The 16,498-nt window shown below is 44.7% G+C and overlaps 1 protein-coding gene across 5 annotated transcripts in view; it reads right to left on the bottom strand.

Annotated features, from left to right (window-relative positions):
- Positions 1 to 14,805, bottom strand: part of Esrp1 (epithelial splicing regulatory protein 1) — a 55,808-nt gene extending 41,003 nt beyond the window's left edge. For 2 of the 5 annotated variants that reach the window (XM_028769273.1, XM_028769285.1), the window contains exons 1-4: positions 14,312 to 14,805; positions 13,695 to 13,823; positions 12,389 to 12,502; positions 7,550 to 7,664 (exon numbers count right to left, since the gene is read on the bottom strand). In XM_028769273.1, the coding sequence (XP_028625106.1) occupies positions 7,550 to 7,664; positions 12,389 to 12,502; positions 13,695 to 13,823; positions 14,312 to 14,443 (490 nt within the window). In that variant the 5' untranslated portion in view covers positions 14,444 to 14,805. The remainder of the gene's footprint in view (positions 1 to 7,549; positions 7,665 to 12,388; positions 12,503 to 13,694; positions 13,824 to 14,311) is intronic. The other 3 variants (XM_028769301.1, XM_028769298.1, XM_028769291.1) reach the window with 3 other exon arrangements.
- Positions 14,806 to 16,498: the final 1,693 nt, after the last annotated feature.

Below are 16,498 nucleotides of genomic sequence, written 5' to 3'. Positions count from 1 at the left end.
TATATATATATATATATATATATATATATATATATATACACATTATGTATAATATTCTTATAACTTATACATAAGTGATGTGTAATATATATATATATATGCAATACACACACACACCTATACATCTATAATTAGTGTTGCTAAAGGGCCTTCTAAACAATGATTATCTGAGAATTCTCAAACTGATGTTTTCTCGTGACTGCACACAGTCCCATGTGACTAGTTGAGGATAACCCTGAACTCCCGATTCTCTTAGTGTGTGCGTCGCTACATAAACATCTGGTTTACGCAGTCATAGTGATAATAACATCAGTTAGTAAACCCAGGGCTTCCTGAGTGCTAAACAAGCATCTACCAACCGAGCTACATCAAAAACAAAGTAATACTTCTAGAATTAAAATAAGTCATACAAAATTCCCCAGCAGGCTAGCCGGGAACCAGCAGTTATTTCTAGTTGCTTAACTTACACAGACTGCAAGCCAGTGTGTTGGCTCACTTGGTTCACGCTGTACTGATAGGATGCCAAAGATAATTTCTTCCCCCTCCGGGTAACAGGGCTGTCTACCAGAGCCTGCCTTAGCTGTGTACCTGAGGATATTTTAAATCCTTTTCATATGAAGAAGTGCCTACCAGGAACAGTTGGTGTGCTTTCAGCCATCTTTTAAATTGGGTAGTGGCTTGGGTCATTACAATGGTCCAGTTTGACTAATCATAAAAACCTCATGCAAAAATGAGCTACAATCACACAGTAGTTTACAAAAGAAAAAGACACACGTTAACAAGGCCATAATTACCCAAACTAACATGTACCTGAACCTTTCAAAGTTCTCTAGCCATAGTCACACACAAGGGTCAAAACTTTATGTGTAAAATAGTTCAAACTGATTTTAAACCAATAAGGAAGTCCATTTTAAAGCTGTTCGCAGCTGTGTTATCTCTTTTGATAGTCCCAACGACCTAGGAGGAAACAGGCAGAGTGACCAGGCACTGGATAACGTGGTCACATGTTCCATGGCATTATTCGTTCCAAGTCTTTCCTACTTTAATACAAGGAAACCGAGGCTGATGACTGCCAACAACTTAACTCTAACACATTATTCCCTAGACCTCATGTTTTGTTTTGTTTTCATTTTTAGAGTCAGAGTTTCTCCATGTAGCCCTAGCTGTCCTCAAACTCAGAGATCTGCCTGCCTCTGCCTCCTGAGTGCTGGGATTAAGGTGCATCACCACCACCCAGGCTAGAGTTCAGTTTTAAATCACTATAACATTTTGTTTTTAACCTGTGAGAAAAACAGGCTAATGCAATAACATATATACACATCCAAATCATGCACAGCCATCAAGAGGCAGCGAAGAACATGGCCAGCCAGTATGAGCCTGCACACTACACTTTAGCACTGAGGAAAGACTCACGGTTTCACTATTACCTTATGACTAAAGGTTTACCTGCTATAAGCTCAGAGAAGCACCACAGTACAAAAGCGGGGAAGGTTCTTCAGAAGAAGTATAACATACTGAAGTAGACAAGAGATCATAATTATATAATCTGCTGGATATGGTGGTGCATGACTAACCCCAGCACTGGGAAGGCAGATGCAAGCAATCTCCGTGAGTTCTAGGCCAGCCTGCTCTGTATTCTAGGCTAAACTGTACAGTAAGTCCTCGTTTCAAAAAAAGAAAATTCTTTCTCAAAATAAGGAGGATATTTGTATCTGAAAGATTAGTCTCTCACTTATGATAAACCTCTACATCATTGGGTTGGGCATGGTGGCACAAGCCCTTAGTTCCAGCATTCAGGAGCCAGAGGCAGGTGGATCGTTGAGTTTGAGGTCATCCTGGTCTACGAAACAGGTTCTAGGACAGCCAGGGCTATACAGAAAAACTCTGTTTTGAACTGCTCCCCTCTGAAACCTTACCTCTCCGTTTCTCTGGTTATACAATGGGGCAATGCCCTTTTAGTGGGCTTCTGTGAGACTACTGAAGCAATAGGTAACTGATTTTTGATATTTTCTTGTGTATGGATGTGAATGCTGGGCTCTCAGACCAGGGCCTTGTGAAGGCTAAGTACACACTCTACCACTAAGTCTCACTCTGGCACTGAGTGTCCTTTCTTTTACATGCTCATTACATTAGACTCTATCAAAAGTAAGTCTTTGCCGGGCGGTGGTGGCGCTCACCTTTAATCCCAGCACTTGGGAGGCAGAGGCAGGCGGATTTCTGAGTTCGAGGCCAGCCTGGTCTACAGAATGAGTTCCAGGACAGCCAGGACTACACAGAGAAACCCTGTCTCGAAAAAACAAAAAAAAAAAAAACAACAACAAAAAAACAAAAAACCACAAACAAACAAACAAAGAAAAGTAAGTCTTTAATAAAGGTGTGGCAATAGAAGTAAATATGTATCGCTGCACATCTTCACTAATGAGAATAAATCAGTAAACAAGACGCATAGACCTTCAATGCCCGTACTGTGGAGTTTGCGGCAAGTTTGCACTACCTGTAAGTTCCACAACAGCCAGGGCTACAGACATATATGTCTTAAACAACATTTGTGGGTTTTTTTTTTTTTTTCGTTTTGAGACAGGGTCTCTCTGTGTAGTTCTGGCTGTTCTGGAACTCACTCTGTAGACCAGGCTGGCCTCGAACTCAGAAATCCACCTGTCTCTGCCTCCGAAGTGCTGGGATTAAAGGCGTGCGCCACCACCGCCCGGCACAACATTTGTCAAAAACAACAAAACAGCAAAACAAAACAGAAAGTTTCAGAAGTTAAAAGGAAATAATTCAATTTCAGGATAAAAAAAAAGCAGCTACTTTATAGTTTAGTAAATGAATAAAAACCATTTATATCAATGGCTCTGTAATCAAAATGTAGAAAATAGTTACTATTAATTTCTCCAAGGAATCTAATATAATTTCCTTAAAAAAACAAAAAATTAAAACAAAACAAAACAAAACAAAAAAAAACCCACAAAGACAAGCTCCACCCCATCATTCTCTCCCCACGTCACCTGACTGAATGCCTTGCAATGCACAGTTCACCTGACAGATAAGGCCTTTCCAGGCAGCATTGTGTAACTTACACATGGCTAGCACACCTGCAGCTGGAATTACTCTGGGAGCATACACCAAGAGTAGAAATCGTTTCAGAGCAGACTAGGGAAAACACTGAAGGAACTGGGAGCATCACTGACACAGATCCTGACCTACCCCACCCCCAGGAACCGGAGCAGGAGCAACACTCACACAGTTCCTAATTCCCGTTTCCTCACAGCAGCCAACCATTCTCCTATACAGAGCACAGCAGAGGCTACAAAGCCTTGATTTAGGAACACAAAGCCAGGCACGCTTAGCTCCCACAAAGGCAAATCTATAGAGTGGCAGGCCCTCAAGACCCAGTTACAAAACTTCATCAATACCTTTAGTTTCCTTCTCCACTATAAAATGCCAGCATGGGGGCAGGGTCGGGGCGGGGCACAGGCAAGGGTTGGGTACTAAAAGACTTGCACAGAAAACAATAGCATTCTCATTTTTTCTATCTTCCATAAGTACCTTGAAAAACCACACACTCAAGTTCTACAAAATCGCTGCTTTCTCTACCAAAACCAAAAAAACTGTCATACACAAAATTGCATGAAGACAAAGCATTTACAGTTGTACTATACAATCCAGTAATCACAATTCTCGGTACTTAGCCCAAATGAATTAAAAAATTTATGTCTCCCCACAATCATGTACAGTGATACTTAGAGCAACTATATCTATCTATCTATCTATCTATCTGTCTGTCTGTCTATCTATCTATCTATCTATCTATCTATCTATCTATCTATCTATCTATATTTTGGTTTTTCGAGACAGGGTTTCTCTGTGTAATCCTGGCTGTCCTGGAACTCATTCTGTAGACCAGGCTGGCCTCGAACTCAGAAATCCGTCTGCCTCTGCCTCCCAAGTGCTGGGATTAAAGGCGTGCACCACCACCGCCCAGCGAGCAACTTTATTCTTAACTGTCACAAGTGGGTATCAATGTTTTCAGTAGGAGAGTGAATGAACTGTGGTATATCCAGACAATATTATGCATCACCAAAAGGAGATGACCTAGCCAGGTGGTGGTCACTGATGCCATTAGTCCCACACTTGGGAGGCAGGAGAATCTCTGTGAGCTCAAGGCTAGCCTGGTCTACAGAGAGAGTTCCAAGACAACCAGGGCTATACAGAGAAACCCTGTCTCAAAAACCAAAAACAAAAGAGAGGAAGGGGGAAAGGGCTGAACTATTAAGCCATGAAGATAAATACAAGACAAGTATAATTGGGTTTAAAAAGCCAATTTTAAGAGATTATCACTATTTTATTCTGAGTACCTGACAAGACTTTCTGGAAAAATCAAAAGCACAGGGACAGGAGACCATTCTGTACTTCACTACTGTGTTTTCTGATGAGATAGTGGTGGGTACATCATCATAAATGTTCGAAAGCCCAACACCAGAAGTGACCTCTAATGTAAACTCAGGGTGACAGAGCAAAGGAAGCTCAGCTTTAACAAACTGTACATACGCCAAACGAACACTGAGGGAGGGGTGGGGATGGCATGGAAAAATCTGCACTTTCTGTTCAATTTGCTCTGATCTAAAATTATTCTAAAAATTAAAAAAGATCAGTGGCTGGATGTGATGGCTCGTACATATAACCTGGGCACCCAAAGGGAAGAGATGGGGACAGGATTGCCTAAGTTCCCAGCAAGCCTACAAACTACAGAGCAAGTCCACATTTCAAAATGCAACAAAAGAACAGTACTGGAAATTTACATTTTAATTGGATATAAAGTGAAGAAATATTCCTACCACATACCACAGCCATTGGCGTTCCAAACAAATCCATAGCTCTACGCTTGCATTTAAAAAAAAAACAGAAAAACAAAAGACAGGCTGGGCAGGGAGGTGCACGCCTACAATCCTGGCACTTATGAGTGGGAGCAGGAAGATCAAGAGATCACCCTTGATGATACAGCAAGTTCTAGGTCAGCCTGGAGTCTGTGAAACTGTTTCAAAAAACTAGTAAGATTTAAGAATAAGATACAACTATTTGTACAGTAAGAAAGTTGTTAAAAGTATGTCAACCTGCACACTCTGTTACTAGTGGGACAGACAAGCTCACTCTATCATCTGATGAAACCATCAAATGTGTTTATTGACTATCTTCATGTTTCTAGATTCAGGGCCATTTCCACGTTAACGAGGTATTAACAAGTAGTTTCAGAGCACAGCTCGGCAGCTCACACATGCTCAGACAGACGGACATGGCTGATACTCCAGAGTCAGTACATTTCCTTTGACCTCTGAGGTTGGTTTGGCAGCCTGGTCAGGGAAATATCAATTCCTCTGAATAGAAAGATTCTAATAGCAGAAATGAAAATAAAAGCCTGTGCTAAGAAGAGTCAATAGCATTTCTAAAATAGCAAAGGGAAAAAACAAACATTATTCAAAACATTTAAAGTTAGAATCCATTTTCTTTTTGTTGTTTAAAGGTTGGGGTTCAAACAGCCCAGGCTGGCCTGAAACTTGCTAGTTCACCGAGGATGGCCTGGGCCCCCTGGCTCTCCCGCATCCACTTGCCTAGTGCTGGGATTACAGGGATGATCCAACCCTGAGCTCACCCTCCAATAAGCATTTCTCCAACTGAGCTACGCCTCCAACCTCCAAACAAGTAACAGTGTAAGAAACAAAAATCTCATCTTTGTTTTTAATCAGATACACTGCTAAAGGACCCCGAGCTCTACTTCCAATTTCAAGAATAACACATGTAGGAGGAAGACTCAGCCACTTAATAGAGACAAACATTTCTAATTTTTATCACCATGCACTTGAAAAGGGGCTGCCAACATACGATTACAGAAGAAGTGTTAGCAGGAACAGCGGGCAAAAGTGCTGAAAATCATGTTAACCCTCCCCAGAGGTCAGCCACTAAAGCATGCTGCGAAGCACAGAATAGAGCAAGGAAGCAAACCAAGTAACTCAACCCTCGCCCCAACCTCAACCTTACAGAGGCCAGGACCAACAGAAGAAAGGGACGGTGTATTATGAAGGTTTCTCTGCATTGTCAGCTGTTTGAGAAAACTAAAAATACCTTCACATACAGAACCTCACAAATACAGCAACAGATACTTTACCAATACAATGAGAATACCACCTGAACCTAGGGTTACAGATGGTTGGGAGCCAACCCCCTAGATGCCGGATGCTGAGAACTGAAGCACTCTTAACTGCTGCGCCATCTCTCCAGCATCCCAGGACTCCCTAAAGTGGCTTTCAAGGAGAAATCTAATCTAATTTCAGCTTCCCTTCTGTATACATGACTATTTAGTTCCACATTAAAGAGACTTCATAGATTGTAGACAGTAAGTCCTACACAATACAAAATTTCTAAGCATTAAAACAAGTTAACAGGGCTAGAGACATGGCTCAGCAGTTAAAAGCACTGGCTACTCTTCCAGAGGTCCTGAGTTCAATTCCCAGCAACCGCATGGTGGCTCACAACCATCTGTAATGGGATCCGATGCCCTCTTCTGGTGTGTCTGAAGATAGCTACAGTGTAATCACATACATAAAATAATTTAAAAAAATAAACAATTTAAAAATAGGTGAAGCATTCACTATACCATTTTCATAGCCAAGTAGCATACCCCTTCATCTCAGCACTTGGGAAGCACAATCAGGTGGATCTCTGAGATGAGGCCAGCCTGATCTACATAGTGAGTTCTATCCAGGACAATCAGAACTATATAGTAAGACCCTGTCTTGGGGGGAAAAAATAGTAAAAATAAAATAAAAATATTATCTTTCTAAGTAAATATGTTCAAAACAACCTCTTGTCTCACAACTTGTTGAGACAGTCACCACTATGTCTGTCACAGTCCCCGTTTTACCACGCCCTCAAGTATCATACTATATACATTCACAAGATCGGGTTGGTATATACTTAACAGGTAAAATTTAAAAGGAGCCCAGTACTTCAAAACAAAATCTTACCTAGTGTAAAGAAGGAAAAAGAGACTCCAAGACCAAAACAATCAGGCACAAGTAGTTTTGGGATCTGTAGACAAAGTGGAATGAATCTTTGTATTTTATCTAATCTACATGTGTGCGTCTTTCTACACACACACAAGATATACTCACATATTTATCATCAGAAATGCAAACATCTAACATAAATAAACTCGTAAGATCATGTATCTGCTCAGGTCCAGTAGGTCAATGATTAAGGTATTGTTACTTCTTCCTCACACATGGACACATTTGGACAGAACAATTTGATCCACACACTGAAAACTGAAAGCATTTTTCTTGATCCAGGTACGGTGGCCAACACCTTTAATTCTAGCACTAGGGAGGTTTGAGGCAGAGGACCACTTGTAAATTTGAAGGCAGCCTCCTTCCACCACATAACGAGTTCCAGATCATAACAAGTTCTGTTACCAAAACTTAAAAAACAAGAAAAAGGAAAGGAGAGAAGAGCAGTGTCAGGGTACGAAGCATTCTTAAGTAAACTTAAAGGATACTCTCTGCCATGGCTGCAACATCCAACTTGTCGATATCAGGAGAGCCGGGGCAACATTTCTTGAATTCTTTTCGAAGATCAAAAAATGAATAGAAGCATTCTGGTAGTAATACATTCTGAGGGAGGATAAGGTAGAGGTTGTTAACTAGGTGAATCTGGTCCATCTGTCTCTAGTAACTAGGAACCTAAGGGTGGAATGTAGGTAACATTTTACTACAATTGTTAGAAATATTAAATTCAATGCGGACTGGCTTTGTTTTTAATCCTTGGCCACGATATTGTATTAGATCCTAGAGCAGTTTCACAAAAGTCATCTCAATGTTCATGGTCACTGTGCCTTCCAATCAAACCATTTTGTGTTTTATGTATATGTTTCTATTTGTCTGCAGGTGCACCAGGTGTGCGTGGGTTCTCACAAAAGCCAGAAGCCTCTAATCAGAAGCTGCAGGAACTGTAGTTTGCCAGATGTGAGGGTAGGGAACCGATCTGCACCCTTTGCTAACTGCTGACCCCTTCCCCACCCCTTACTCAACTTGTTACACATCTGGACTACTGTGCTCTTACTCAGGCAGGCTGTTACCTTTTCCAGCCATAATCATTTTAGAACATCTGTGTTTTTAGGTATCTGTTTTTACACGGATAAACATAGACTAAGATTAAATAGTAAGATTTTTGAAGTGGGTTTTTTTTTTTGTTTTTTTTTTTTTTTTTGGTTTTTCGAGACAGGGTTTCTCTGTGTAGTTCTGGCTGTCCTGGAACTCACTCTGTAGACCAGGCTGGCCTCAAACTCAGAAATCTGCCTGTCTCTGCCTCCCAAGTGCTGGGATTAAAGGTGTGCGCTACTCTAACTACTGCTGAATCCCAGTTTTTTATATGTGTGTGTGTGTGTGTGTGTGTATATATTTGACACTAAGTAAGGTTAGAAAATAGTACCTACTTTTGGGGAAAAGATTAGTTTTGTGCCAAATTATAGGTCCATATTGGTTTTTTTGCTCATTATTGTGGCTATACCTGAAAATTCACATTGTATTTTAAAAATAAGCATCATAAGGTTGGAGAAAGAACCCAGTGGTTAAAAGCACTTGTTCAATTCCGAGCACCCACATGTTAGCTCATGATCACTTGTAACTTAAGCCCCAGGGAGTCTGAAACCTACTTCCAGCCTCTGCAGCATGGATACACATGGTACACATAATTCACACAGGCAAAACACCAATGCATAAGAGACATAAATCTTAAAAACAAAAACAAACAAACAAAACCCCACAGGCTGGTACAATAGCTCAGTGGGTAAAGCACTCACTGCTTCAACCTGATGACTTGAGTTTGACCCCTGGAACCCACATAACAGTAGAAGGAGAAAATGGACACCACAACTGACCTCAACATGCACAATGTGGCACACTAGCACCAGACACACACAGTTATAAAAATTCTAAAACAAGCAGGCATCACAACAACCAGACAAGGAAGAGACTGCTCAGAACTCTGCAGGCAGAGGCTGGAGAGCTGTGAGCCCATGGCCAGAGTTATACACTGAGACTGTCTCAAGAGCCAAGCTCAAGAACGTAGCTCAGTGGTAGAGAGCCTGCCTAGTATGTGCAGGTTCTAGGTGTTCAGTTCCTAGCAATAAAACAAAAGGAAAAGGTGCTTTAAGTTAAAGCAAAAGAGAAGTAATTACCATTCACAGCTCTGAGGAGCACTTCTGGCTAGTAAAGACCATTGTACAAATAAATACTACAGCATTAGTTTGGTTTTTTGTTGATGTTTTGTTTCTTAAACATTTCCTTGTACCCAGGCTGACCAAGCCTTGAACTTTTTTTTTTTTAAAGCTTTTGTGAGACAAGGTCTCTCTCCATAGCCCTACAACCAGTCTGGCCTCAAACTCAGAGATCTATCTGCCTCTGTCTCCTGAGTGCTGGAACTAAAGATATGTGCCACCACACAATGCTAAGCCTTGAACTTCCTGATTCTCACCCCGGGCACTACCCTTGAATGTGCCCTCAAACCTAGCTTTACGCAGGCTAGGGGCTGAACCCAGGATACCAGACAAATACTCTTGAAAAGACAAAACTTAGGGTTTTTCTCTTCTCCTTTTTTAACATTTCTTGGTGGGTGGAGCACACACATGCCACTGACTCAATGTAGAGGTCACAGGACTACTTGGGAAAGTCAGGGTCTTTTCCCCCTACCATGTGGGTCTTGGGACTCTAGCTAGCAGGCAAACATGTTTACCTGCTGAGCCTTTTCTAGCCCTAGATGTTTTTAAAAAATTCAAAATAGTTTGTGCTTATTAACTTGAAATTTCAATTTACTTTTTTAAAAAAGGAAGTATGTAGGTTTTTTAAATTTAAAAAATTTTATTTGTGAATACTTTTCCTTCGTGTATGTATGTACAACATAGTTTGGTGCCCAGAGGTTGTAAGCAGGCATTGGATCCTGTGGAACTGGAGTTATATAGATTTAAGAAAATATAGAATCAAATATATGACTGTGGGTCACCATGTGGTTGTGTTGGGGACCAAACCCAGGTCCTTTTCAAGAGCAGCAAGTGCTCGTAACTGCTGAGCTCTCTCTCCAGTCAGGAAATACATGTTCTTAATGTTTGCTAAACATACAATAACATACTCTTCAGTGGATTCTATTCAGTATGATTTTTTTCAACTTGTATCTGAAAACAGAATTATCAAACCTTGGTAACATCTGAAGAACTACATAAACCACGAGTCCCCACAATACCCTATGCTCATGATAATCTATAGCAATAATCCACAAAATAGGAAAACATCAGTTTAAATCACTACTCCCATTAAAAATACTTAGCACTTTTTTTTATAAATATATTGACATCACACAAAATTATACAGCAAACTAAACAGGTTTGTATAGTATAAATGCTGCTTGCAGAAATAATGCTTCCCCATGTAAGTCTGGAGAATATATAACATGCTAAAGTCAGGGAAAACTTTGTGCATTATTTTCTTTCATGTTTTTCCATTTTGTGCATAAAATGAACATATATATATAATTTTTATTATGCTATTTCTTTTAGATTTTTATATTTAATTTATCTTAATAGAAATGGCTCAGGAAACTACCTTAATTTTTCTCTAGAAGTTTCTCTAGGAGATGGCTCAGTGGTTAAGAACACTGAGAGCTGGAGAGATGGCTCAGTGGTTAGGAGCACTGACTGCATTTCCAGAGGTCCTGAGTTCAAATCCCAGCAACCACATGGTGGGTCACAGCCATCTGTAATGAGATCTGATGCCCTCTTCTGATGTGTCTAAAGACAGCTACAGTGTACTCATATATAATAAAATAGATAAATAAATCTTTAAAAAAAAAAAGTTTCTCTAGAAGTCTCAAATGCAATGCAATCCTTCCAAAAAAAAAAAAAAAGAAGAAGAAAAAACTTTGCAGGGAACAGTGGCCCTTATCAGTAACCCAGCACTTGGAAAAACTGAGGCAGGAAGCTCTTGAGTAAGTGGTCATCCTTAGATATAGAGAGTGGAAAGGCTAGCCTGGGCTATAAGGCTGTCTCAAAAAATTGGGAGGGGATAAACAAAAGTAAAAAGCTATTTACTTCTTGCCAATAGTGAAAGAAGGAATTAATTCTTGGCCCTCCCTTTATGACTTGGGGGTTGGAAGGGACTCCTTTGTACTTCTGACTCAATGACACAGTTACCAGTATACCTAATTCAGTGACATCACCTGGTTACTAAGATTTCTATGGACCTTCAAGGTGAAGGATCTGAGATTCTCCTGCAGACACTTTTCAAATGATTATATGTTTAACTTACCAGCTTTCCCTGCTTTAAAGAATGAAGGCAAAGACAAGCAGCAGTAACTGAACCTGCTATCTGTTTCTACCTGCCAACTTTCTCAGCCTCACACAGTGCCTTGAAATTAGCCTATCTTTCCAACCTCTGTGCCTGTTTACTGTGGTGAACAACACAACTAATCTGAATTGTTAGCAAAAACTGGCTTCACTGAGTGAGCTGTCTGTGCTCTACATTGTCCTTCAGAAATATTCTTCCCAGGAAGAGAACAGTAGATCCAAAACACTTGCATAAATTTTTTCTACATGAGAAATAGTAAAGATGACCCCAGTGATACAAGGTATCAGTGCACCCCTGTAATCTCAGCAAAGATGATGCAGGAACATCATGAATTTGAGGCTAGCCTGGGCTCCAGAGTGAAACCTTGTCTCAAAAATTCACACATATACAAAAGTAAATAAGCATTTTAAAGTTTGGTTTTGAACATTTACTTCCAATCCAAGGGAAATGTTCTAAAATGTTATTTTACTGCTTCTGTTGGTAACTGTTACTAAGCAGTTTTAAAAATATTCAGACGTTTAGAAGGGTTTTTTACTCTTGAAGGATAAAGCATTTCACATTAAGGAAATTATCACAATGCAGTAAAAATACCAGTCTTTTCTACTTTAAGCGTCAGAAATTCAAACTTTGGAAAATAGAGGATGTGGAGCTGGAAACAAAATGTTTTAAATCACCAAAGGATACCTATAAATTACTACTGTCCCAGACACCTCCATGAAGTGTGGTAAAATAGAATGTTAACCCTTCTTAAGCTCTGACACTAAGCTACACATCTGCAATTTCTTCACATGCAAGTACATCAACATCAAGGTCACTAACGCTTTGTAACGGTCACCATTCTTTTGATTCAGAACATTTTAATCTTTCCAAAAACTTGGACTTCTTTAAAAGTAGGATAATTTGAATGAAAGTACACCTGTCCTTCCAGAAGTCAGAGCAGACTGATTTTGTTTGTTTGTTTCTCAGAGAGCATCTGATTTTCCAGAACCCAGTACTCTTACCTTCTTGGAAGCCTCGGGATGCAAGATCTGCCTGATGTGAAGCTGCCCGTCAGTACACAGACAGAAGGAAGTCCCTACCCCAATGTTCAGTTCATTGCTCACTGACTGGTTAAACTGCAAGAACAAGAGACACACACGAGGGATGCAACGAAAGCAGAATTTACAAGCGTACCAAAGTGGCCCAACTTGAAGATAACCAAAGAAAAGTCGTCCTGAAGACTGTGAAGCAGGACACAGGCACTGGCATTATCACAAAGAATCCTTTTCCCAGAAACCTTCCCTTTTCACCTAGGCAAGGGAGCTTTCCAACCAATCTGCCGGTTTTTGTTCGGAAGCTGATGTTACTTCCTAGCAGCCCCGATATTCAGGATAAGACTAATCAGGTCCCTTCTAACAGGTTGCCTACAGGTTACATCATTTTATAGTGTTACTTTTTAAATGTTTGGATGTTTCAGGTTTAAGGAATACATATCCGATAAACAATCGGGGTAATGAATACGCAGAATTCTGTAAGGCGGCTATCGGCTTCCTTAGAAAATACTCGAGAAATAATGTATTCCTTTCATTGGAAACCGGTGTGCTAAGGCAGAGAGGCCAGGAGAAGGCAGAGCACACTGTGCAGCACAGGTGTTGAGACCCGCCCTATTCCGGATTCTAGCAACCGTCAGCACCCAGAGCAGTCAGTTTTTAGGTCACCTCAATTTCAACAGGGGATCCCGCCAGGTCCACGGTGACCCAATAAACAGTGCCACAGGTCTGTACTTGCAACCCCTCCTTCGGATCTCAATAAAGGCACTAAAGAAGTAATGAGGAAACTAAGCTTGGAAATTGAAACTTCTGCCAAAATCAGGGAGGGCACTCAGGTGCAAACCACACTACAGCCATGGCTAGCACATGTGCGGGATGATTGAGGGTCTACCCCTCTATCTACCACTGCGCCTCCAATCCAGAGGCTAGGCTACAAACCCAGACCCGGTAGCTTAGAGCTGCTGGAGCTGGCACTGAAACTTGGCTGGGCGACTGGTGGAGTAAGCCGCGCGCCGCTGATTCTCCCGCCCAAAGAACAACTCAGGAGGCAGCAGGAGCTCAAGACCCTGGGGGCCGGGAAGCCAAGCACAGCAGCCCCTCCAGAGCAGCCCTCCCCCGGCCCCAGGCCGGACTCCCACACACAAGACTGGGAATCTCGCCACCCCGCCCCAGAAACAAGCGGAGGCCGCCCCACGAGGGCGTGGAGCCGTAGGGTTGGGTCGGGTCTGGGGGGCCAGCTGGATGGGGGTGGGCGGCGAGGCCCGGCCAAAACTGTCACCTGTCGGAGGGCTTGGTCCAGCTGTGGCGCGGAAGACAGACTTTCGGCGTCTATTTTAGTTTCTTCTTTACAGTCCTCTGTCAGTTCCAACTGATCCGGTCTAACTAGTACTTCGTGCAGCTGTCCCACCTCGGGGGTTAAGAGGTGGAAAATAAGGGGTCAGTTTCCCCTTTTTCAATTTGGAAATCTTCCTCTTCCCCGGCTTTCCCTGGACCGCTCGAGGCTCTACAGGCACCTAACAGCAGAATCAAAGCTCCCTAGACGCCCAGGGATCTGGCCGCCCCACCCCCACCCTACCCGGATCAAGTCGCCCAGGCCGAGGGGACCCTAGCGCCCTGGGAACCCCACCTTGGCATAGGCGTTCGGCGACCCGCAGAGAACGCGGGTCGGCAGCGCGGGGCCTTTCGACCTGGCCCAGGTTTCGGAAGACTTAAATGGCTCCAAGGTGGTTGGCCAACAGGTTTGGTTCTGCTATGGATTCTCTAGGCCTCGGGCCCCGCTTCATAAGCGTGCAACCACTTTTAAAAAAGAAAAAAGGAACCGACCACCCTTTCTCCAACTTCTACAATAAAGTCGTTGCCCCCACTCCTCGTTTGAACCAGAACATGGGGAAGTACCTTCTTGTTGGCCAAATCCACGACTTTCCATAACAGCAGGATCAGCTCCTTCTCATCCGAACCCAGCTTGGCTCCGGTGGCCCCAGCAGTGATCCCAAAAAGCACCACCAAGTAATCCGGAGACGCCGTCATGACGATAGGTGGGAAGGGGGAGGAGGGGGGTCGGGAGGCGGCGAGGTGGGATTGGAAGTGAGAACGAGAAAACCTGTGCTAAAACCCTCTTCCAAGAGAAAAAGAAAGCGCCCACCCCCCTCCTCGAGGCCGCCAGGGCAAAAGGCGGTAACCTGCCACCCAAGCCCACACCTGGCCGGCGCTCCACACCCTGGGCAGGAAGGGGGGGTGGAAGGAGGGTGGAAGGAGGGAGCAGCAGGCCTGCCCTTTTTGTATCCAATTGCCTGTGCGTCTAAGAAAAAAAAAACCAGGAGCCGGGCTGCACCCCCGGGAGGCGCGCGCAATGGCTGAAAGCTTTTCTGTTTTGGGATGTGGCTCTACCTGCCCGCCCCTTTTCCCCCTCCCCCACGTGGTGCAGGTAAGAGACACCTGGCGGCGCCCGCCCATTGGCTCCTTCAAACCACGACGTGGCAGCGGTGGGGGGGGGGCTGCGAGAGGGAGAGGAGAGGGCGGGAGACAAAGGCTGGATGAATGGGGAAGCAAGGACTGGAGAGAAGGGGGAGGGAAGGAAAGGGGCGGGGAAGAGCTACTTGTCACCCAGAGGGTAGCCAAGGCCAGACCGAGGGGAGGGGGCCGCGACGGCGGGAAGGGTCCCTGCTCGAGGACGCAGAGTCGAGGGATTTGGAGCGTTGGCTTGGCCGTGGGGGGCGGGGGGGGGGAAGAAGCTGAGGGGGTCGCGCGTTAGCCAAGGCGCCTAGAGGTAAAAGAAGGCCAGAGGTGAGGCCCAGGGCGCGGCGCCTGGGAGGGACCGGTCTACGGCTGCCCGGGAAGCTGGCGCGGGCAATTGCGGAACCCGGCACAGCCGCTCCTGAGCCCAGCACGCCTTTCTGTGCAAACAGCGGAGGAAGATGTCCTGCCCGCCCTGCCCCTCACGGCGCGGGAGGCTGGCATTCGCTCTCTCCACGTCGGGGCGAACCTCCGCCTCCCACCCCCGAGCCGCAGAGCCCGACGCTCGGCTGGCTAGGCAGGTCCTGGGATGCAGTCACAGCCCTCACAGCAGCTGGGAACCACGGGAGGAAGGGCCCTGTGGCCCCTTCTATCGCTTTAATTGTTACATCTTCGTCCCGCTGGCTGCTAGTTCGAGACCGGAACGCCCTGTAGGACCCGGCACAGTTCACTGTGATTTACCTTGGATAAGAAATGCATCTGTCCCGCAGCCCACATCAGGGTTTTCCAGAGTCAGACCAAACACACTTTTCGTTAAGTTTCCTGCCTTTTTGGAGTGTGTGACTTGACCAACTTATGCCCACAGACTCCTGCGCCACCACCACCCCAGCCCCGCCGCAAGCCACCAAGGGGCTAGATGGGCTATGTTGACATTTTAGAAAAGTGCGGTCGGTGGAGTTCTCTCGAGTTTTCTGTTTCAAACCGGTCTATTCTTGGGAGCCGAATTCCGTGTGAAATATTACTAGCCTAGCGCCAGGTGTGCGGCCTTGCATATTCGTCAAGTGACATGATGTGGCCACACCCTTGCAACCGCAGGAAACTATCGGTACCCTCTTGGGGACGCTTGTCAAGAGAACCTAGGGACCACACTTTCCCAGTGGGAGCCGAGACTCCCGGGAGCGGGGAGAGGAGTCGGAGGCCGGCGGCGCGCGTTTCCCGGTAGGATGAGATGCGGCCGGAGGCGGGGGGCCGGCGGGGATGGTGGCACCTGCGTCCGGGAGAACAGGGGGAGGCTTGGCTCGCACTCAGCTCCCGAGTCCTCGGGTGCCTCTCCTGGCCACGCCCTAACCCGGGTGTCTCTGAGCCTGCCTCCTTGTCCCTAGTTGTCGCGGGGGCTGGGACTGGGCGGGGAATCTGGACAAACCACCCAGATTGCATTGCAGTGGGCGAGGCCGCTTGGAGGAGCCGGTTCCCCGGAGCCGCGTCGCCTCGGGGCTTTCTAGACGTGACGAGCTCGGTTGCTCAGCTCTACCGAAGAGGCAACACCTGGACTGGGCACGAGGCTCCGCAGGCACGCTCAGCACACCGGGCTGCAAGGCCCCGCGCAGGCAGGCGAAGGTTGCGGAGAAA

Source organism: Grammomys surdaster, unplaced genomic scaffold (genome assembly GCF_004785775.1).
Source record: "Grammomys surdaster isolate TR1022 unplaced genomic scaffold, NIH_TR_1.0 64, whole genome shotgun sequence".
In the NCBI taxonomy this organism is placed as follows: domain Eukaryota; kingdom Metazoa; phylum Chordata; class Mammalia; order Rodentia; family Muridae; genus Grammomys; species Grammomys surdaster.
Note: the sequence above shows the minus strand (reverse complement) of the source record. Positions and strands in the feature narration are given on the sequence as shown.